Genomic DNA, 23,137 nt, shown 5'->3' with positions numbered 1-23,137 from the left:
CTTTGATCCTCCAGAGCTCAGCCTCCTGAGTAGCTCTAGTCATCACCAATATGGGTGGTTAATTATTCATAATAGACATATGTTATATTTCTTAAAGCTTGGTCTCAAGGACCATCTCGGGAGAGCAACTATAAATTCTAGCTTTGCTCTCATGGGGCTCCAGGTGAGGTGGCTGTGGATGCCGTACAGTGTGTCTTTCACAGGATGATTGTTTACCCTGGTGGGTAGCCTAATGCCTCAGTGCCACTGGTGACAGGTGTCCTTCTCAGAGGAAACCTGTTTTACTGGCAGATGCCCTGAGGCTCTTGTCTGATTTGTCATTTTTAGTTTCTTCCTACCCAAATAGATACTGCAGGAAAGCCCTGAGAACAGACACAGGCTTGTGCACACTGCTCAGATAAGGCACCAAGCAGGCAGCACAACGAACACAGAGAATAGGAGAAGCAGGTCAGCAATAGGAGAGGCAAGGGCAGCAGCAGTCTGGGCTAGTGGAAAGAGGGCGCCATCCAGGAGAAGCTGATGCCCCACCAGTGGTGGGGAGCCACGGACACAGGGAGACCTGAGGAGCAAGTAGCCTTTGTGCTGGGCCCAGGGTGTTTCCTGAGCAGATTTCTCATGGAGGGGGTTCCATTGTGGTACAGGGAATCATGCTGTAACCCAGGTAGTCACAGTGACATACTTGCATAGGTCCCCTGGAGCATGGGGTGCGTGGGGTAAGGGGATGGTATCTGCTGTCATGTAGGAAGAGGGATGCATAAGACAGACATCCAGATCAGGCCACTAAGGAACTGGGAAGGGACAGAGACTGGAAACTGTGGAGAGTGGCTGTGCCCTGCTCCTGTTATGCCAGGCTAAGTACTCAAAATGAATGCAAGAAGCAACAACGAGTAAGAACTCACCACCGTATGTTTGGGTGCGAAGAGGCTAGGTCTTTAGTTGTTTATTTAGCATTGTGCAAATAAGATCAAAAGATCAGTATCTATATTTATCATGGAGGAAACATTTTTCAAGTGGAATTGGTGTCATGGTAATTCTATGTTTTGGTGGGGGAGTTTTGTTTTTTGTTTTTGTTGGTCATGTATTTGAACTCTAGGCCTGGGTACTGTCCCTCTGCTCTTCAGGTCAAGGCTAGCACTCTACCACTTGAGCCACAGCACCAATTCCCATTTTCTGAGCAGCTTGTTGGAGATAACAGTCTCATGGACCTTGCTGCTAGGGCTGGCTTTGAACCACAATCCTCAGATCTCAGCCTCTTGAATAGCTAGCATTATAGGCCACCAACTCTCGGCTAATTCTATGTTTAATTTAATTTAAATTATTTAATGTAAATTGCCAAATCCTTTTCCACCATTTTACATTTGCACTGGCAAGGCCTGAGGAACTCTGGTGGGCTGTGATTTGCTGATTTTTGATGGTGATCCTAGTGGCGGTGACGTCAGGAATCAGTCCTTGTGTGTGCTTGTAGGCCTTTTGGATACATTCTCTGGAGAAATGTTTGTCTTATCTGCTTTTATCAGGCTGTTGTTCTTTGAATTGAAAGAGGTCTTCTGGATATAACACCCTCATCAGACACATGAGTTGCATATATTTTCCTTCATTCTGTGGTTTCGTTTTTCACTCTGTTACTATGCTTTTTAATTGGTGGTGGTGGTAGTTGTGGGACTGGAACAGGGCCAGGGCCTATCCTGAGCAAAATTGTGATCAAGATGAGCGCTCTGCCACTTTGAGCCACAGTGCCACTTCTGGTTTTGTGGTGGTTAACTGGAGATAAAAGTCTCACAGACTTTCCTGCCCAAGCTGGCTTTGAACTACAATCCTCAGATCTCAGCCTCCTGAGTAGCTAGGATTACAGGCATGAGCCACCAGCACCTGGCCGCTAATGCTCTTTTATGAAATCCAATTTAACAGATTTTTCTATTTCACTGCACTAAGCGTGACCCTTTACATTTTAAATGAAAGTGTTTGCCTAAAGTCCCTGAGTACTTTGTATAGAAGGCTGCAACTGATAAATACATAAAGAAATAAGGGAGGAATTTTAATCTCTTTGGAATAATTTGTTCTTGGTATCCATTTTATTATGAAAATAACCTTTTTCTTTAACCCTATGTTTTAAAATCTCCCGGAATACTACAAGAGCTGTGCTTTCTTTTTCTGGTTCCACACCTCGTTAGTAAAGAAAAATCGGTAAGGAGATGATATAATCCAATAGAAACAGCTTCATCTTCCATGTCTGTGTATAAACTACAGATGATATAATCCAATAGAAACAGCTTCATCTTCCATGTCTCTGTATAAACTACAGCGGCAAGTCTTTTTGCCACTGTCCTAAGTACATTTAACACAAACACGAAGAACTCCTTGAGCAACCATTTCAAAGCCCCTGCCATAGGATGGTGTGTAAGTTAAATGCAGTTTCTCAGCTCTTAGTGATGACCAGTTCCTCCCAGGGAAGTCTACATTTGCTCAGTTCCTGGAATATGACAGGTCCTGAGGGGGTGTGGATGTACTGTGATAATACTGAAGGAAGATGTGATCAATCGAGGTGGCTTTAGCTGGCCTCAAGCCAACATTGGCACATTTACATCTAGGACAGAAGTGACAAGGCCTGATAAGTATTAATTTGTCTGAAAACCATTAATTTTATAGACTCCCATTTTAAAAAGTTTTTCTAAGAACTGAATTGGGAAAAAGTTTCTAAAAAGAAGTTCATTGTTCTTAAGAACCTACTACCACATCTAGAAACACATTCCTGAACCTATAAGCTCTCCACTTTTTAGGAGCATTTTTCCTGAGGTGGTGAAAACTACTCAAGACCACTCCAATCAGAGTTGAAGAGATTGTCCTTGTGTCATCGTGTGTGCATGAACTGATAGTATTTGTTACATCCAGTGTCAATCTTCTCTTCAAGTCTGAACTGGGCCTAATAATACCTAGTCTAGTAAGACAGCACCAAGAAAACACCAGTTCTACACACTTGTGATTCCCGCACAATTTGATTTTGGAAAGAGGATACTGTATTTAATGACAAAATGTTCACCAATTTTTCTACAAATTTTGACTCATGAACAAAGTTCTCAACAAAGGCAGGGCTTGGGGCGAGGGGCCTTTACACACTGTTCCTTCTCCAAGTGGTTGTTGAAAAGCACAGCTTTGTCCTTTATGTCACCAGGGCCACATGAGAGACGGTGGGAATGTTGATCCTCATATCATAGACATTTCTGGAGGAATTGGTATTGTTTTATACCTTGCTTTTGTAAAGCTTCTTTAACAGTTTTGAGGTTGTTATTTAGACAAATTCACCAGCTTTGTCACTTAAGAGAAATAAAGACAGAATTAGATCTAAAATACACTGGGATATGGTAAATTATCAGGATTCTAGATACTCACACACAATGAGACCAAAAGAAGACACTCTTAGGATAGAAGAAACACAAAGACACAATGCCTACATGCCTCTTCACAATTATATATGATTGTGTATGTGTGTGTGTGTGTTTGTGTACATATGAACTCCAGGATATGGAAACAAGAGCTCTCTTTTTCTTTTTTAAAAAAATTTAATGTTTTATGATTCTGTCTTGTTTTTGTACGGTGTGTTCACACCTGTACCTTCAGGAGCAGGGGGAAGGGTACAGAACTCGAGGGAAAAAATGAAAAGTAAAGCAATGGAGCTCACTGGACAGAGATGAAAGTGAATTATACAACTTGTGGGTGAAGACAGAAGGAAGGGACTAGGAGAGAATGAGAACAGACACTGCATAAAAGGAAATGTAATCATACCTGACTCCTGTGATTGTAATCCCTCTGTACATTACCTTTATAATAACAATAAATTAATGTAAAAAGAAATAAAAAGATACAGACACAGGTGTCTCAGTAGCCTGTGATCCTACCTACATAGGAGGCTGAGATCTGGGGATCACAGTTTGAAGCTAGCCCAGGCAGAAAAGTCTGTGAGACTCTTCAGTTAGCCAGTGAAATAGCCTGATGTGATAGATTCAGCTTGAGCAGAAAAGGCTAACACTAAAGAAACAAAACAGTATTTTATTACTGAGTTTCATTATATACCTAATATATTTCTGTGTACTTTCTGTGAATTGTAGACATTTTCATAGTTTGTTCAAATTGGATTTTACTAATTCCCTAAGGAGCATGCTGTGACCAATGTGTTTAATTCTGAAAATTAAGGTGTCTTATGTCACCTCTAAGAGATGGAATAAGCCAAGTAAGGAAAGCAAATGGAGCTTAGTTTCTGGTTGCAGCCAGCACGTCTCTTTCTAAACCAGAGTGCTCTATTGTATGACTTTTCTGTAGCCCTAAAATAAAAAGTAATGTTTTTTCTTCCTATCCTTAGGCTCTACCTGACACACAATGAACTGGATAATCTTCATAAGCCAAAAACATGGGGTTTTTATCCCACTGATTTTGCTGTAGAGCTATACTTTGAAGAGGTAGTTTCATTAGCTATTCTATTTGGCACACTATGTCTAAATTCATGTTACTTTATATTTCTGTATATATTAAGAAACCCAGAAAATAAATTCTGTATAACAAAGTACCATTAATGATTTCTTTTTGTTGTGTTTTGGTTTGGTGTGGTGTGCCAGCACTAGGGCTTGAACTCTGCATCTTACTCCTGGCTGATGCTCTGCCACTTGAGCCATGCTTCTACTTCAGATTTTTGGTGGCTAATTGGAAATAAGAGGCTTGAGGATTTGTCTACCCTGGATGGCATTGAACCTCAATGATCTAGATCTTAGTCTCCTGAGTGGCTAGGATTATAGGTGTGAGTCAGCAATGCCCAGCTTCACTGATGTCTTCCTTGAAGGCATATACTTCATAGTCTCCCTCTTGTATTTAATTTGGGAACATAGCATACAGAGGAACAGTGGGGACCATATGGAAGAACTCTGAGACAGCTTAAAGCTATCTAAAAATTATAATCCTACCAATAACCATGTATTCCCATGTTTTTACACAAGTGGTTTACATTTGCCATTTCTGATATCAGAAAACAGATTGCTTGATTCACAAACTATTCATACATCAGACTGGCAGGGAAGTTTTAAAGCCAAAGGGAGAGATATTTTACACCCTTACCCCTCACCTCAATACCACACATGATACAAGACTTATATGACAAACCATAGTTGATTACAGACACACAGACAAGGGAGGGCAAAAGGACTTTGAGAAGCAATTATAAATCTCACTAACTTCTGCTTTTGTATAACATCAAAAATGAATTCAAAGAAATATTGAGTAATCTAGAGTTCTTATTTGAAAATTCACTACCTCTGCTCATAACCAACTTCACCTAAGCCTTGGGAACACTGAGAAGGGAAAGACACCTTTCCAAACACTGGCTAACCCTGTGGACACACAGTCATCATTACTTTCTCGTTAGTACAGATTGGTACTTTAAGTACCTTACTTACTGGCACACTATTTTAAGGCCTTCAAAAAGAGTTCTATTTTGACATGACTGGAATGATGCCCTTACTTGAACGGTTTTGCTTTTATTAGCATTGCTTCTCAGGGACACCTTCTAAGAACCAAGTTACTATGTGATTGCATCATTGTGCAAACATCAGGATGTGTTTCCACAAAATGGCCACAGCTATGGTGTCACTAGGCAATAAAATCTCACAGGACCACCATCATGCATGGCTTCTCACTGACAGAAACATCATGCAGGCAAGGTTGACTAAATCCTCAAGCCCCTACAATGCAGAAAGCATACTCTACAAAGAATTCATGAAGATAATGGAAATGTTTGGAGCAAACCACTCCAACTTAACAACCTTATAATCAGCACATTGACCACTTGGGGCACAATGGTCAGGGAAGTCTGCCAGTTGCCAATGTGGCCTTTTATAATGGAAATATAACAACTGAGAAAGGATGTGGATGCCAAAGTGACACAGACAGGAGCTTAGAGCCCTGTGGGATGGAAGATGGGCACCAAACAGCAGGCAGGCTACATCTCTCTTGGTCTCCCCACCACCAATATCCATAAAAAGGGTTCTAGCCAGTAGAACAACCACATAAAGGCTTTTCCTTCCCTGCCCTGAATCTGACTCCTCTAAAGGAAAAGATCTCAGAGCATGCTTTCAAGATCCTTCCATAGTATTACTCCCTTTAAGTCCAGTAACAGAATTGTGCTGTGACTCAACATTTAAAATTCGAGCAGCAGTAATCTAGTCAGACTACATGGCAGGCTTAAGTGACCAGGTGGTAGAATAGCTGGTAGAACAGTCCTTTTCAATACTAGTGATAGGGAAGCAATCTCTCATTTTTAAGAATCTTCTTTTAGAAATAAGAAGGTTATAGTTGAGGTTTCTCTCCATGTCAAGACTCATCCAAATTACAAGTTGCCACATTTTTTCTGGTTTGTTCACTTAAAGAAAACTTGTACCTCCCATGTTTGTGGATTGGTAGAAAGCCATGGAAATAGCCATACCACCAACAGCACTGGGGAGGCTCAGGCTTCCAGGTCTGGTTTGGCTCTTTACTGGAGCTCCACAGAGCAATCAGAATAAGCCATGGATAATATGGACTGCTGTTCATGGAGCCTCTACTTTACAAGGTCTGCCAGAGCTTGGTTGGATAGTTAGGCCAAAAGCCTGGACTTGGAATGTGTTCCATGGATATCTGTTGGTGCTTACCTGCCCAGGCTGTGTGAATCATGCAATAAGTACAAAGGCTACTTTTAAGTGCTAATGCCAGAGTAAATAATTTTCCTGGTAGCCCCACTAAAGTTATTCCATGGCCTTGGTTTATGACCTACCCAGCCCAGAGAGCCCCAGTGTTCTAGAAACATTGGGATGGGTCAAGTAGGATTGTGAAGTGGCAATAGCACCCAATGTGGGATCTATTGAAACATGAAACAATAAAAACATAATAGAACATGAGTTAAAATCCAAGAAGATTCTAAATGTGTCTGTAAATATATCTGATATATATGTAGCATATGTAGCATATATATATATATCACATATCATATCATATATATATATATCCATACATACATATTTACAAAGGCAGAATGAAAGAAATACTCCCAGCCCTGCACACATATAGCAAAATATTAAAAGAGGTAAAGCAACGTGGCACAGGCATGAGATCCCAGCCACCAGGAGATATGGGTAGGAATATCACGGTGTGATGCCAAACCTGGTCAACACAGGAAACTCTATACAAAATATAAGCACAAAAGGAATGAGGTTTTGTCTCAAAGCTAAGAAACTTGCTAGAAGTAATCCAGCCACGGTTCAAAACCCAATACTGACACAAGAAAAAAGATAAACAAGTAGAGAGAAAGAAGAAAAAGAGATGCAGATGTGTGATCGCCCTCAGCAGTTCCTTGAGCCTTTGACATTGTTTGTGGATAACTTCCTTCCTTCCACAGAACAGAGTAAAAGATGAACAGGTCAGGAGCAGTATGCTTTTTCTAGGCAGTATATTGGTTACTCTTCATAACAACTTCATACGGAGTCAATCAAAGAATAAAATTCTTAGCCAGGTGCTGATAGCTCACGCCTGTAATCCTAGCTACTCAGGTGGCTGCGATCTGAGGATCTCAGTTCAAAGCCAGCCTGGGCAGGAAAAGCTGTGAAACGCTTATCTCCAATAAACCACCAGAAAACCAGAAGTGGCGCTGTGGCTCAAGTGGTAGAGCATTAGCCTTGAGCTTAAGAGCTGAGGGACAGTGCTCAGACCCAAAGTTCAAGCCCCATAACTGACAAAAAAAAAAAGTATTCTTTTTGAAGCAAAGAAGAAATCTATAAAGAATAGTAGAGATCTAAACACAAAAGATCAAAGCATATGAGTTTGATTTTTAGCCAGTACTGGGGCTTGAATTCAGGGCCTGTCCATGAGCTGCTTTTCCTCAAGGCTAGTAATCTACCACTTGGCTATAGCATCATTTCCAGCTTAACATAAACATGCATCTATATGTCATACATAAATATATATATCATATATCATGGATTCATGATATATAGTTTATTGAAGATAAAGAGTCTCACGGACTTTCCTACTCAAGCTAGCTTTGGACCACGATCCTCAGATCTCAGCTGTCTGAGTAGCTAGGATTACAGGTTTGAGCCACCTGCACCTGACTATGAGTTCTTTATCCAGAGCTATGTCATCTTTTGAGGCTTGTGGCTTGTTATATGGAGCTCTGCTACCATAAGAGACTAGTTCTCAACTCAAACCCATCATCTATTGATTAGAGCCCCTGCGTCAGGCCTGTAGTTTCTAAACTTGTGGGATGACATGAAGACTCTAGGATGATGATCTTCAGGAGCAGTTGCTGAAAAATAATGTAGAAAGGATTTGTACTTAAGACAATACAATTGAATTGGGGGAAAAAACCCACAAAAAGCTAGCATTGTTTTTATTTAGTTGTAAACACCTAAAAAGAAAGACTGAGTGACTAAACTTTTTCTCAGACAAAATATGTCTATTACAAATCTATAAAACTGACATCTATTAAAAGCGATGCATAAACTTTCAAAATAGCTGATTCACATGAGAATAAAGTTTCTACAGTTTATAAGCTGCAGAGTAATTTGAACTAGAATACTATATGAAGTATTTCAAGTCCTTGTGATGTCTGACCACATGCATAAATTCTATAGTGTGATTCCATGTAAATTTTCATCAGTATACAAAGACAGAGCTGATAAAAAGTAAATAAAATGATTCCATAGTATATGATACATATATGACAATACAGATACACATTTATGTTCATAGATACTTGAAGATGATGGAGAGTTTGAGGCTAGCCTGAGCTAGCCTGTGTAAAAAAAAATTTAGAAATTAATTAATTTGTAGCACTGAGGATGGAACCCTGTGCCTTATGCCTCTAACACCACTGAGCTACAAGGTATTAGCATTTTAAAAGTATAGTCTTAAAATGGAGACTGAATCCCAAACTTTATGACTCAATCCTAAGTAGGCAAATTCTGATGACTGGAAAGAGTGGGTGGGAATATGATCTACTGACACAGATTCTTAAAAGACAAGTGGATTGTTAGAGAAGCATACTGTCACTCTTGAAATTAAGATTTCTCAAAAGATGACTATTCCTGGTTGAGGGGTGACTTTCTGTGAGCGAATTCCCTTTTCAAATCAGCTGTAAAAAATAAAGATAAACAGAAATCAGTCCATGCTGGTGAACACACTGGTGTCATAAAATTGTTAAGTACATATTGCTTATATTCTGGGAATACACAAATCGAAAACACAAAAAAGAAAAGTATTCTGATTCCTACTTTTCATTGCCAAATAATAAATTAACTTCCTTAAAAAACAACAACAACAACAAAAAACCCCAACTCTGGTATTACTCATGAAATACACCCTTCTTTTGTCAAGAGCCGTTGGAAGCATGGTAAGTTTCCCAGGCAGTCACTGCAGAGCAGCTTGGCCTTCTGAGTGGCTTTCCAGGCATAGCTTCTTGCTGGGGTGGCACTCTTCCTTCCCAGGTCTGGGTCTCAACACACCATCTAGCATGCAAGAACAACTTCATGTCAGGAAAGGCCACGTCAGACCCAGGGGGACTCATTTCAGCCACTCAGGCTGGAATCGCGAAACAGTGTTTAAGGTAAAGAAACATGCACTTTATTTTCCTTCAAATTCTCAACCATTTCAAATAGCCCACACACAAATTTTCAACCTATATTGATTCTAAATAATTCTTAGGAGCCCAGTGTGGTAAAAAAAAAAAAAAGAAATAAAGTATAAGGTAACTTTGGAATATAGTATCAATAACCCTTTATAACCTAGATTCACTCAGTGGAGTGCTGATGGCTCCTGCCTGTAATCCTAGCTGCTCAAGAAGCTGAAATATGAAGACCTGGAGAGTAAATCTGAGTCCTCACTTTCTCTGCCCCACAGGTCCATCTCTCCTCTCTATGGAGGACAAATAGGGGCATTTTGTATTTTCTAGCCTAATCATAATGACCCCACCACAGCCCACCAAAAGTTGTACAAATTATTTACTGTATACTGTTGAGTGAATGGGAGAATCCAGTTTTGTTTGTGTTTTTTTGGTGCCAGTACTGGGACTTGAACATAAGGGCCTCAAAAGCTACATCATTGGCTTTTTCAAGATTTGTGCTCTAATACTTGAGCCACACCTCCATTTTCAGCTTTTTGCTTGTTAATTGAAAAATGTCAGATTTGTCTTCCCAGGCTGCCTTTGAACCTCAGTCCTCCTATCTCAGTTTCTTGAACGTCTGTGCAACTCTTATCTCTAATTAACCATCAAAAGGCTGGAGGTGGAGTTATGGGTCAAATGGTAGAGCACTAGCCTTAAGAAAAGAAAAAAAAAGTGACATTGCAATGAACTGACTGTATCTTCTACAAGATGAATTTCTCAAGGGCTTATACTTAGAAGCCAAACTTCTGGGTCATGCATGAACAAGGTCATAGTCAAGTTCAGCTTTACAATGATAACCTCTAACTCAAATGTTCAGCCCCACCAGACAAATACAAAAATTCCTCAAGCTCCACATCCTCACTAGCACTTGGCACTAGCACACTTCAGTTGTGTAAAATGTGATTTTAATGTGTATTTCTCTGTTACTAGGATTATCTTTCCATGTGTCAGACATTTGTATTTCTGATGCTGTGAAATGCCAGTGACTGACTAGTATTCTCCAATAACTGTTTTCCTTATCAGCCTGTAGGTCTTCTTACATGTTCAGGAGCTAAGTTGGTTCACTGTTGTGTATGGAAAATCTACCCTTCCTGCAGGGTGCTGGTCTTTTCATTGGCTTTATACTTTCTCTTGTAGAAGAGAAGTCCTTAACAGGAACGTATTCTAAGTTCTTCATTTTTTTCTTTTATAGCCAGCAGAAATTTGTGTCATAAACATTCTGTATTTTCTTTCAATACTTGAAATTTTTTCTTTCTACAGCTAATTCATACAAGGCTGATTTTTTAAGTACCATGAGAGGTAAGAATTGGTTATTATCAGCCATAACCCAGTTTCCAGCACTACATATTCAATAGTCTGTCTGTTTCAGCCTCATATGATGTGAATGACACTCTCTAGTGGGGTTACCATGTTTCCTATAACTCATGGTCTATGCCCCATATTAAAGACTGGACTAGCAACAGTGAATCCAGTGATAAACACTGGCTTTATTCATTCCATGATGTTTTCTTTTGTGTCTGAGATAGAATCTCATGATGGTGCCTAGGCTAAACTCTCAATCATCCTGTCTCTGCCTCCTGAGTTCTGGAATTACAAGCATGAACTACCGGACTTGGCTTCATTTTCTCAAAGGCATCTTGTCCTTAGACATTTTATACTTGATGACTCCAGAACAGGAAGTCCTGTTTGCTGGTTCTCTTTACTCTTACTCAGGACTTTTGGTTTTTGTTGTTGTTGCTTTAGTGACTTTTCAATTATAAACTCAGTTCTTATACTTGTGAGTCTTTTCCTTCTGATAAAATACCTTTTTACTTCTTTGAGTGGGTATCTTCTAGCTTCTTTCAAGGACCCCAGTTTCATATAGGAGTATCAAGTTCAGTTTACCTATCTTTCAGCGGGCCCCACTCTTACTTTCAAAGTCTCAGCTTCTATGGAATTTTATCCTCAAGCTAACTCTGACTTAATGTTTGTGTACTGCTACTATTCTGATGCTAAAAAAATGTTTCTCTCTTTTTTTTCTGAGTATGGATTTTTTATTTTCTTGAAACCCCAGTGGCTCTGAAAAGAATCTTTCCCAAGGAGAGATGGTCACTGTGAGGAAAGGAGGCAGCTATTCCCTAACAAGCTGGAGAGAAAGGTGTGGCCAAAGGCTGTCCTCACTCTAGCAGTAAAGCTGGGATTCAGCCTTCACCTATTTGATTTTTCTGTCTACTTCTCAGCAGAATAAAACCACATCCTGGATGATCTGACCATGTGAAATGGTCAGATCAGACAAATCCATAGAAAATAAGATTAGAGGCTACCTAGCGCTGAGGTTGATGCAATAGAGAATGACTAAAATGGGTATGAGGTTTCTTTATGAGATAATGAAAATGTTCTAAATTAGATTGGGGTAATGCTTTTAGAGATCTGGAGAGGCTAACAGCCAATGAATTCTGGATGATTTATGAATCTGGTTTATTTATGCTAGGTGCTGGTGCCTCATGCTTGCCATCCTAGCTGCTGGGAAGCTAAGAATGGTGGTTTGAAGCCAGCCTGGCCAAGAAAGTCTGTGAGACTCTTTATCTCCAATTAATCACAAAAAAGCCAGAAGTGGAACTGTGGCTCAAGTGGTAGAGCCCAGTACCCAGGTCTTGAGTTTAAGATTCAGGACTGGCAAACACACATGTGAATTATACTTCCATAAAGCTGTTTACTTGAAAAGGAGATAAGCATATTATCTGATATAAAACTCTTGTTCAAAAATGCATTAAAAACACAAACTTAGTTTAATGAACTGTCACAAAGCAAACATACACTTCACCACCTCTAGATCAATAAATGAAACATGGCCAGCAAAGCAGCAGCTGTCCTCTGATGCCTTCCTTCCAGTCTCAGAACTTTAACCCAGGCATGGCTTCCTTTCTTTCCTTAGAGAGCTAGGAAGGATAAAGGCTGGGTACATGCCCTCTGTTGACTGTAAGTGGAAAAATGTCTTCTATTCCATGGCTCTCCCAATGGTATCTTTTGATGAGCAGTTCTTAATTTTAATACAGATAAAGCAATTCATCTTTATAGGAGTAGTCTTTCTGTTGCCTTTTCTCTAACAACCGGAACATTATAATTGTTCTCCTCAAGCACTGTCACTGAATATACATCCTTTAATCAGGTCCATATGTTTTCCTTTATTTCCTGATAAATTTTTAAAAAGAAAATTCAGTGGAGACATATTTTTCCAGATTACAGATAGTAAGTCTATGATCTGAATAATAATAATTCAGAACACAAATAATCAAGACATTTACGTTTTCAGAGATCTTTCTAGTTCCTGATTTTTCAGGGTAAATTATTTATCATGAAAACTTTTTATCTAGAATACAGTTGTAACACAGTAACTATTTTCAAGTAATATTGTTAACCAAATACTGTTATAATTCTTATACAGCATGTACCTACAGAAGGATAAGATCTACCAAAGATAATACACTCAAAACAGTATGTTAACATAAATGACACAATAAATGATTCACTTATTGTAGGTATGATGATTCTTAGTTATAGATTATTCAATAAATAGATCATTTCCATTCTCTGACCCACTTGGGAAAACATAACATTACAAAGGAACATAGATTTAGAGTTAGTCTACATAAAGATACACAGAAGTAGAGATAAATATATATGTCTTATTATTTGGTAGTAGATCCATCCATACTAGTAAAATTATTTTCCCTTTCTTAACCCAGGAAGTTTTTGTGTTGGTAAATAAAAGAATTATTATTTATTGCTTTGTACAAACTAAATTTATAAATTCAATTTGTATATATTATTTGTATTAAAATGCAAATTCTATTGGAGTAATCACTAATTACCACTTTCCACAAACCTTATATTTAATATATACACAAATGAACAAATTGAATGGCAAAAAAAAAAATCCAACCTATAAAAAGAATCTCTCCACACTAATTTCCATCACCTGCTCTTTAAAATTCACTATGTAACCTCTGTCCTCAGCAACAAAGCTACCCTTAATATAGGACTTGTAAATGCTTACTTTCTTTCTTTTCAGGCTCATTTTGTTCAAGACTATAAGCTTCAAATGGATTCATCTGCCACTGTAAGAGAATACAAATATTTTTATGCTTTAAAAGAAGTTGATAAATAGAATTTCAGTCTCCTGCTTTTAAATATCAAAACAGCTTTTTAATAATTTAACAAGTATGTTCATATTACCAAGGGCCTAATAATGCTACAATGAATGATCTTGAATGATACTACTGATGGATTACAATGTCTAGAATCAGAGTCAAAACTCAGAAAGAAAGGATCTTCAAGAGCCCTTACTTTCACCTTGTATGTAAGAAAGGAGAGACTAGCAAAGGGCAGTAACTCATATTACCCAGTAACTAAAGGAAGTGATGGAATCAGAACCTCGGCTGGCCAGGCTTGGCATCAAAGAATTCTTGCACATCAAATTCTTCCGAGGTGCTACTGAGTTATATAATTTCTAGAGAAAGCCTCATTGTTAAAGAACAAAACTGTAGCCAACATTACCATGACTTTTCACATAATATCATATAGACTAAAGTTTATATACCATATCGTTTTATATCATAACAAGCCATATATATCCCTAGTCTACTATTCTAGCTCAACCATTCAGAAAGAAAATAGAGAAGACTGAACATCTAGAGAAACCTGGAGCAGCAGAACAGAAAATGGACTCTGATCAGTACTTCACAGTATAGCCTTCCTTCTTTCCTTACCTGGCTAAACTCTTCATCAGAATCATTAATGGCTCAATTATAAAGGTCCTGCTAGGTTATTAGGTCAACACCAAGAGAGAGAAGTTACAAGAGGCTGGAAGTTACATGAGAAAAAAATTTTACAGGGACATGTTTGAAGCACATCAAACCACTAAAACCTATTAGCTTGGACAGAGAAAATGAAAACCAGAAAAATGTGGATTTATTTAAGATTACTTATAAAAAAGGCTTTTGATAACTGTAAAACCTTAGAGACGTGTGCAAATTTTAACAACACAAAATGTAGCAGTGTAGTAACAGTGCTATGTATAAGTTACGGAATAACATTTTTACAATATATGTATATATACATATATATACAAGCATATATATACATGCTACATCTACACACAGTATATTTATGTTCTAGGCACCCTGGACTCAAACTGATATACATAACAGAAATGTTAACCAGTCCTTTCATATGCTTTTTCTACCATTGCAAATTCTAGTATGTAAGTGCTACATTAAATGTTAGGATTACTGGATGTCAAAAGCAATACTATGTAAATCATTACTGGGACAACTAGTAGTAAGCCTTGGCTGAAATCTGTGGACTAATTGCAAAAATGTATCAGTGTTGTTGTTGTTTTTTTTTAATTTTGTGGCTTTACTAATTCCTTATTCAAGGAAACAAAATGGTTTTGATATCCTGTTAACATCTTATAGAAAATTTTCTTTGTAGAGGTCTTAGAACTTTTTTGTATGCTTAAGATGGTTTCTAAAGTAAACACGTTTAAGCTGGGTGCCAGTAGCTCATGCCTATAATTCTAACTATTCAGAGGCTGAGATCTGAGGATTGCAATTCAAAGCCAATTTGGGCAGGGAAGTCTGTGACACTCTTATCTTCAATTAACCACCAAAAAGTCACAAGTGGAATTGTGGCTCAAGTAGTAGAATGCTAGTCTTGAGCACAAAAGCTCAGAGATAGTACCTAGATCCTGAGTTCATGCCCCAAAACCAGCGCACACTCACACGCGCACACACACATACACACAAACACACAAAAGTAAACAAATTTTTAAAAAATCTAAGTACTAAAGAAATATAAAGAAATAAAATTCTGAATTTTTTGTGAACTGCTCTTTTGAACTATCAAATATGAGAAAATATTTTTTCCTCATTTTTCTCCTGAGAAATGTGTGTATGGACGGACGGACATGTCTTCTGGTCTTCCATTGTTTACCTCTGTCCACTGGGTGTGAGGGAAGAGATAGGTCAGAACTTTTCTGTTACCAGCCCACCAGATGACACCAAAGTACCTACTGGCTCCAGATACACAAGGTCAGTGCACAACTCTATAGCAACATTAATTCATAAGGCAGAGATCCTTGGCAAACATTTATAGACAAGTGCTTTTCCATAAAAATGAACTCAATTATAATCATCTGCTGAAACTTATGTATGTACCAGGACATCAAACAACATAATAGGATGCACGCTTTGAATAAAAAGTATATCTACTTACCGTAAATTTGCTAACACCCTGCAGTTCCGCAAACTTCATATAAGAAATGTCTGCCTTCTTTTTACCAACATCTACATCCCCTGCATAGATTTGTTTTATGCCTGCACCTTTAATTAAAGGTACACATTCATCACAAGGGCACTTGGTTACAAAAATCATACTTCTTTCTTCTGGTTTTATTTCTTGACACCTATAAAAATTCACAAAACATACGTAAGTAGTCTCTGAAAGGGAAAATTATTTTTTAGAGAAATCCTTAAAGTTGAGCTTCTTGAAAAAGATTTGTAACATTATAAACAATAATCGCCTTATTCTTAATTAGTGAATACTCAAATCATCATAGGATGATTGTATTCAACAAACATTTGAGGATGACAAAGTCATACCTTTGTACAAAATGGAGCAGGAGAGGAGGAGAAACACAAGAACAGAGGAGACTTTCGGTGAAATTTTGCCCCCTGGGGTAGTGTAGGACTAAGGATTGCTGTTGTCTAAGGTTACATGGATTCCAAGTTCAAGTTCTTGAGTCTACACTGCTCTCAGCTAGCTGTCTTCAATTCTTCCATATCCACATCCATCTTCTAGTTGAGACTCTCTGATATGGTTTGGATATGAAATGTCTGCCAAGCTCATATAGTCCCCAGCTAGTCGATCTAGTTATTGAGAGGTGACTGGATAGTAGGACTCTGACCTAACCAATTGGTTGATGCATTGATAGAGTCATGTAATATGATAGCATTACTGGGAGATGGTGGAACCTTTCAGAGGTGGGGCCTAGAAGGGGAAGTAGGTCACTGGGCTCATGTCCCACCAGGCCCTTCCTCATTTACTCACTGTTTCCTGGTAGCCCTGAAATACAGCTGTGCTTTGCTATGCCCTTCTGCCATCAAGATTTGTCTCACCACATACAGGTCTAAAAAGTAACCAAGCCAAGTGACCATAGACTGAAACCTCTGAAACTGAGCCAGGTTGTTTTCTGAGGCATAGTATCACACAACAAAAATACTCTCATTTCCGTTCATATGAATCCTTTGCATCTAGCCTGTTCAAACAACACACCTATATTATAAATGGCCTATCTCTAGTCTATTTATGGTCTATATATGGTCTACCTGTATAGTCTATATAGTATGGTTCTGCCAACAGAATTCCACTTCCCCACTACCTACCAAGGAAGAGCTAACTCAAGGTCCTCTCTCATTCAGTGCCAGCCTATCCTGTGAACTGCATTTACCATGTGTCCACAGTCCAGCCTAACTAGAATATGTATGCTCCTAAATACACAATGCACTTTCCAACCTTTAGACTGTGGCTGAAGTTAGAAGAACGGCTTTTCTGATAATATATAAGCTTGCAGGACATCTCAAGTAGCCATAATCCTAGCAATCTTTTCAAACTCAGCTCAAAAGCCAGCTCCTTCCCTACAGCTCCTCCTCCTTTGTCCAAAGCATCCCTTAAGGTCCACAGTGCTTGTGTTTCCTCTCCTCATTATGTGGATTTAGTTTTAGAGGCCCTGCCCTTTTAGTTCTCCCAAGACAAGAGCCATTATGTGGAGACTTACATGTTTTTTTTTTTTTTATCCCATAACACCCCCTTAGCTGTAAATGCTAAGAAAGATTTGTGGAAGTGACCTAAATTAACCTTAAAAGGAGGGAATTCTAACTGTAATCTCTAACAAAAAGCTCTTTTATAATAAAGTCTGTATGTTTATAAATATAAACACATTTGCTCTAGGCTTAGGAAACAAAGGAAATACCAATAGCTAAAAATATGAAAAGCTGAACAAAACTCTAAGGATGAACTTTCAGTAGGAGAGGGAGAGAAAAAAATTAACCAGATTTGCTCAATAAATTGGAAGGCCTGGAGAATCTATGACAATGGCTTCAGATTCAGTAGCAAGACAGACTTTAATCAAACTTATGTTTCTGAAAATAATGTTTCTTATTAAAATTTCATAAGGGAAACAAATTACCATAAAAGAAGACTGTTTTAAACTAGCCTTTGTTATTTAAAAGTACACTCAAAAGTATCTCATACCTAAATGTCAAAGCATTCTGTTCCGCATGTACGATGTATCGGAATTTCCTTATCTCTCTGTCTTTCTGCTTGTCATCCATGTGTGGGAAGTCAGCATACTCGGATCCAACAGGAAAGGCATTATAGCCACATCCTACAAAGTACATTGCGCCAGTTCCATCACAACTTTTCTGCAAAGTGAGTGGACCAACTATGGTGAGTTTCAGCATTCTGAAAAGTCACTTTGCAGTGAAACTATAAATTTGCCATCATACTCTGTATAATGCAGATTCTTTCCATTTCTATAACATACCTATCCATCAAAAATAAAATACCAGATCCCCCAACTAATTTCAATTAGTTTTAAAGGAAGGGAATGTCAAATTGTGGACTTGTCAAAGCTTGATTCCAAGAATCTGTCTAATTTGTAATCTCAGGACCATCTCTGGTTTCAGCAGCAAATGAAATACGATCTTGTTTAACTCAGAAATCATTTTACACCTTCCGACATTTCCCTCCAAATAGATTTGCAATTGAGTATTCAAGCCATTTCTGTACTTTAAAAAATACTGTATTTTTTTACCCCCTAAAGTAGCATGTTAGATGGTTATCAATAAAACAGGTACTCAATAAGTAATTGTTAATTTCTTATATTTATACTCTGTGTTGTTCCAAAACAGGCCATTTCTGTTGATGCTATTGTACACTGGGCACCAGTGGCTCACACCTGTAATCCTGAATACTCAGGAGGCTGAGATCTGAGGATTGTGTCTGAAGTCAGCCCGGTCAGGAAAGCCTGTGAGACCTTTATCTCTACTAAATTACCAAAAAGCCAGAAGGAGCTGTGGCTCAAGTGGTAGAGTACTAGCCTTAAGCAAAAAAGCTTAGGAAGAGTGTCCAGACCCTGAGTTCAAGCCACATAACCAACAACAAAATCTTTAATATCTAGTATTTACACATAATCACAGAAGTTCTTACTTCAGTGGCTGTTTCTTATTAGTTGTTTATATGAATTCTTCATATTATGATTAGAATGACATCAGTGATAAGTATTTAAAAGTATTTAAAATAGCTTGGAATATGCTATAAATCTCACTAAAATTCCAGAGTAAATATCTAAAGACTTATTTCCATACTTACAGATTTCCTTTCTGCCCAAATCACAGCTCCAACTCCTGTTTTGTGATCCTCTGAAAGACATATAAGATTTAACTCAAAAAAGTCCATAAATATTTTTTAAAAAATAATAAAAAATATTATTGAAATATACTTCATACTTGACATCTTCACTAATTATAGAAAATACTTTTTAAGCATGGAGCATGGAACTGAGGTACCAAATAAACAGAAAGAGTCACTACCATACAGTCATATATGATTAAGTTTGGAGACCTCTAAAATGGCAATGGCCAATCAGATCGCTTCTAAAATAGAAGTGGCCAATCAGATCACTTTAAAGCTGTAACTAGGTCTGAGCACAATCTCACTGATTCTCCATTAGCAAGTCAGTTTCTAAATAACTGCATTTAATAAATGATGAAGACAAATAAACTGAATAAAAATGAAGTTTCTGAGCTAGTGGATTTGGTATAATAAAACTCAAAACAACCGAATTTAATTTCGAGTATTTTCACACACTAATCATGGAAATACATCTTATGGAAATGTTTTTATTTAGAAGGTTCAAACTTCTCATATGACAAAATTGTATGGACTTTCATATCTATCTATCACTGAAAGGTACTGAAGGAAATGGTCTTAATAGAATACAATATATTCCTTTCCTTGCCTGTCCTAGTTTACTTTGAGGAGAAATGATGCCAAGTTAAGGACATTAGACTCATTTCTAAATCAAGTGGTGGATGTTATGGACATGAGATTATAATTCTCCTGCAGAACAAAAATCTTTGTAATACATAAAGCTATTAAAAATATTAACTTGAAATAGAAAATCAAAAACCAAAATAGAAATCCTGTATTTAAGGATCTCCTTTTTGGGGCTGAGAAGGTATCTCAGTACATGAGGCCCTGGGTTTGATTCCTCAGCACCACATAAGCAGAAAAAGCCAGAAGTGGCATTGTGGCTCAAGTGGTAGAGTGCTAGCCTTGAGCTGAAGAGCTAAGGGACAGCACCCAGGCCCAGAGTTCAGGCCCCACAACCGACAAAAGAAAAAAATCTACTTTTTCTTTTTTTGGGGGGGTGTCTGTTTATGGGGCCTGAACTCTGGGTCTGGGCACTGTCCCTCAGCTATTCAGCTCAAGGCTAGCGCTCTACCACTTGAGCCACAGCGCCACTTCCGGCTTTTTTCTTTTTGCTTATGTGGTGCTGAGAAATCGAACCCAAGGCCTCATGCATGCAAGGCAAGCGCTCCACCACCACCTTCCACCTTCCCAGCCCCTCTACTTTTCATTCTACATAAAAGTGAGTTTCAGATTTCTCAGGCAGATATAGACAAATTGTGAAAAACATAGTACTTATCAAAATTATAGGCACAGTTACATAGAGAAAATAAAAATAATCTATGAATTTACTCAAGCATTTTCAAACTGGTAAACCAAGTGAACTGAGGTTTCACCTTCCAAATTCCTAAACATTAATCCTTTCAATGATAATACACTTACACACTTAATTATTTTTCCAGTAAAAGTACAAAGAAAAGCTGTGCCACAACTGTACCAAAAATTAGGCTCCTCTAAATTCATTTTTTAACGTTTTATTAATACAATAAATATTTCTCATCTCCAAATACACTCAGGCTTTCAAAATTATACCATAAAGCATTTGTATAATTTGTTAAGAACTTTAATCAATGATCCCAGTTTTACCTGAAGTAAAATAAGTCTTCCCAACCCACTACTTGCCTTTCTTCCATCTCTTTTTAATATTAAGAATTCCAAAACTGGGCATAAGCTGTAATCCCAGCACTCCAGAGTAGAGACAAGAGGATCATAAGTCCCAGGCCAGGCTGGGCTACATAACAAGTTTAAGACCACCCTGAGCTATGTAATGAGATCTTGTCTCAAAAAAACCAGGGCTTGGGGTTGGAGCTGTGGCTCAGTTGGTAGACTGCTCGTCAGTGAGTGAAAGCATCACATGCCAAGCAGAGCCCCAGTCTTGGATGAAAAACAAAAACCAAAAAACCCAAGGGCTGGGGATGTAGCTCAGTGGTAAAGCATACTTGCCTAGTATGCACAAGGCCCTAGCTTTGATAATTGAATTATCATCCCTTAACAAAGATTTCCATTATTGAGTGCCTTGTGTGTGGAAAGTATTGTGAAAGGCTGACTGTGCAGTGGTGAGAGAAACATCAGCCCATCTTCATGTAACTTACAGCTGGAAGGAGCAGAGAAGGACAAGGAAACATGTGCCATGCTCTAAGGAGGGATCAGCATAACACTAAGGACACAGACTCATGACAACTGGCTTCTATAGTATGGAGATTATTTCCCGCTCCTCTCCCCACCCCCCACCCCCGCCCACCCCCTTCACCCCACCCCAACCCCGGTTGTGGGGCTTGAACTCAGGGCCTGGGCATTCTTTAATACCTTTGGGCAATGCTCAAAGGTAGTGCTCTACCACTTTGAGCAAAACTTCTGGTTTTCTGGTGGTTAATTGTAGTGTCAAGGACTTTCCTGCCTGGGCTGACTTTGAATTGGGATCCTCAGCCTCCTTAGTATTACAGGCATGAGCCACCAACACCCAGCTCACAAAGGACATTTTGATGTTAATAAAATTTTGTTCCTTACAGTATCTTAGAGCTTTAACATGAGGGGGAAAAAATTCAGATCAGGGCTGGGAATGTGGCTTAGTGATAAGAGTGTTGCCTAGCATGCACAAAGCCCTGGGTTCAATTCCTCAGTACCACATAACTAGGAAAAGCTGGTAGTGGTGCTGTGGCTCAAGTGGTAGAGTGGTAGCCCTGAGCACAGAGAGGCTCAGGGACACAGCGTAGGCCCTGAGTTCAAACCCCAGGACCAGCAAAAAAAAAAAAAAAAAGAATTAGATCAATATAGCTTTATGCTATATTGATATTGTATTTTATATATACACTGTATTATACATGTTATATTGATATTATATACTATATTTTAAGTCAAGTGGCAGAAATTATAACCACAAGATTTACAAGATTATAAGTACTGAATCCATGCATAGTATAAATGAAAATAACTAATGGAAATTTCTCCAGAGTCCACTTTTCTATCACTATCATTTTCCATAATGATACTTTAGTTTTGGGAGACACTTTCTTTGGCTCACTCTGGGGACAGCCTCATCTTGTCAGGAGTAGGGTAAATAGAATTTTTCCATATCTTACTGCCTAGTAAGGGTTTTAGCTACACTAAAGCAATGGTTCTTCCTGTCTTTTTAAATAAAATGAAGCCAATTTCACATTAGATACCAAAGCTGATGAAAGATGAAGCAATTTCTCAAGAAAATCTTTTCAATGAAGATCTCATTAGGTAGTCCAGATTGGCCTCCAACTTGAAATTCTTCTATCTGAGCCGTGTAAGTGCTGGGATTACATATGTGTGGCACCTTTAATTCTTAGTAAAATTACACCCTGGGATCTGGTTATTCTTTGTTGTTGTTGTTTTTTCTGTGCATGTTTAAAAGAAAAGTCAATTTATGATTTCTGAGCCAAATTCCTGAGAAATCAGAGGACTCCTTAGCCTGTGGTCTGAACACATGTTGGCTGTTTCTAACTGGTCCTGCGGTCAAATCAGTGCTTGTCCAAGTATGCTCCATGTACATCATGCATCAAGATTGCATTAAGATTGCATCAAGATTGCATTAGGAAGGTAAACTCCTGGCTCCTGGCAAGGCTTAGGAGTTTTATCTCTCAGTGCTAACCATCAGGCATACTAAATTTGAGAACCAGATATATGATTTAAAAGTTAACATTTTTGGCTACTCCAGCCTACGTGTACCACCAACACTGTGAGACAATACTGAGGAAAGTGCTAATATCTAGCTTTGGAAAACACTTCATCTAATGGGTAAATAGATACAAGAAAATCACAACTCAACACAGGCTGTATAGATTAAGATAGGATGCCCTATGCCCAGCATTTTGAACTCATTTTGTTACTTTCTTAGTATCTCTAAGAATCCTAAAATAGACTTTAAACTCTTTCATGCATCTTCTTTAATCATTCAAGAGATGATTAATCAGGCAGATAGATAGACAG

The 23,137-nt window shown here is 38.3% G+C and overlaps 2 protein-coding genes across 5 annotated transcripts in view; one reads left to right on the top strand and one right to left on the bottom strand.

Moving 5' to 3' along the window:
• The window catches only part of Tpte2 (transmembrane phosphoinositide 3-phosphatase and tensin homolog 2), a 137,004-nt gene extending 132,439 nt beyond the window's left edge, over positions 1-4,565 (top strand). Inside the window, exon 30 of the mRNA XM_013011816.1 lies at positions 4,355-4,565. Coding sequence (XP_012867270.1) covers positions 4,355-4,565 — 211 coding nt within the window. The remainder of the gene's footprint in view (positions 1-4,354) is intronic.
• Positions 4,566-8,859: 4,294 nt separating this feature from the next.
• The window catches only part of Cdadc1 (cytidine and dCMP deaminase domain containing 1), a 30,762-nt gene continuing 16,484 nt past the window's right edge, over positions 8,860-23,137 (bottom strand). For 3 of the 4 annotated variants that reach the window (XM_013010643.1, XM_013010665.1, XM_013010657.1), the window contains 5 exons: positions 19,085-19,134; positions 17,966-18,135; positions 15,929-16,118; positions 13,710-13,770; positions 8,860-9,518 (listed from right to left, as the gene is read on the bottom strand). In XM_013010643.1, the coding sequence (XP_012866097.1) occupies positions 9,421-9,518; positions 13,710-13,770; positions 15,929-16,118; positions 17,966-18,135; positions 19,085-19,134 (569 nt within the window). In that variant the 3' untranslated portion in view covers positions 8,860-9,420. Of the gene's footprint in view, positions 9,519-12,422; positions 12,845-13,709; positions 13,771-15,928; positions 16,119-17,965; positions 18,136-19,084; positions 19,135-23,137 lie in introns of those variants that run through there. The other variant, XM_013010650.1, reaches the window with a different exon arrangement.

Source organism: Dipodomys ordii, unplaced genomic scaffold (assembly GCF_000151885.1).
Source record: "Dipodomys ordii isolate 6190 unplaced genomic scaffold, Dord_2.0 Scaffold1, whole genome shotgun sequence".
In the NCBI taxonomy this organism is placed as follows: domain Eukaryota; kingdom Metazoa; phylum Chordata; class Mammalia; order Rodentia; family Heteromyidae; genus Dipodomys; species Dipodomys ordii.
Note: the sequence above shows the minus strand (reverse complement) of the source record. Positions and strands in the feature narration are given on the sequence as shown.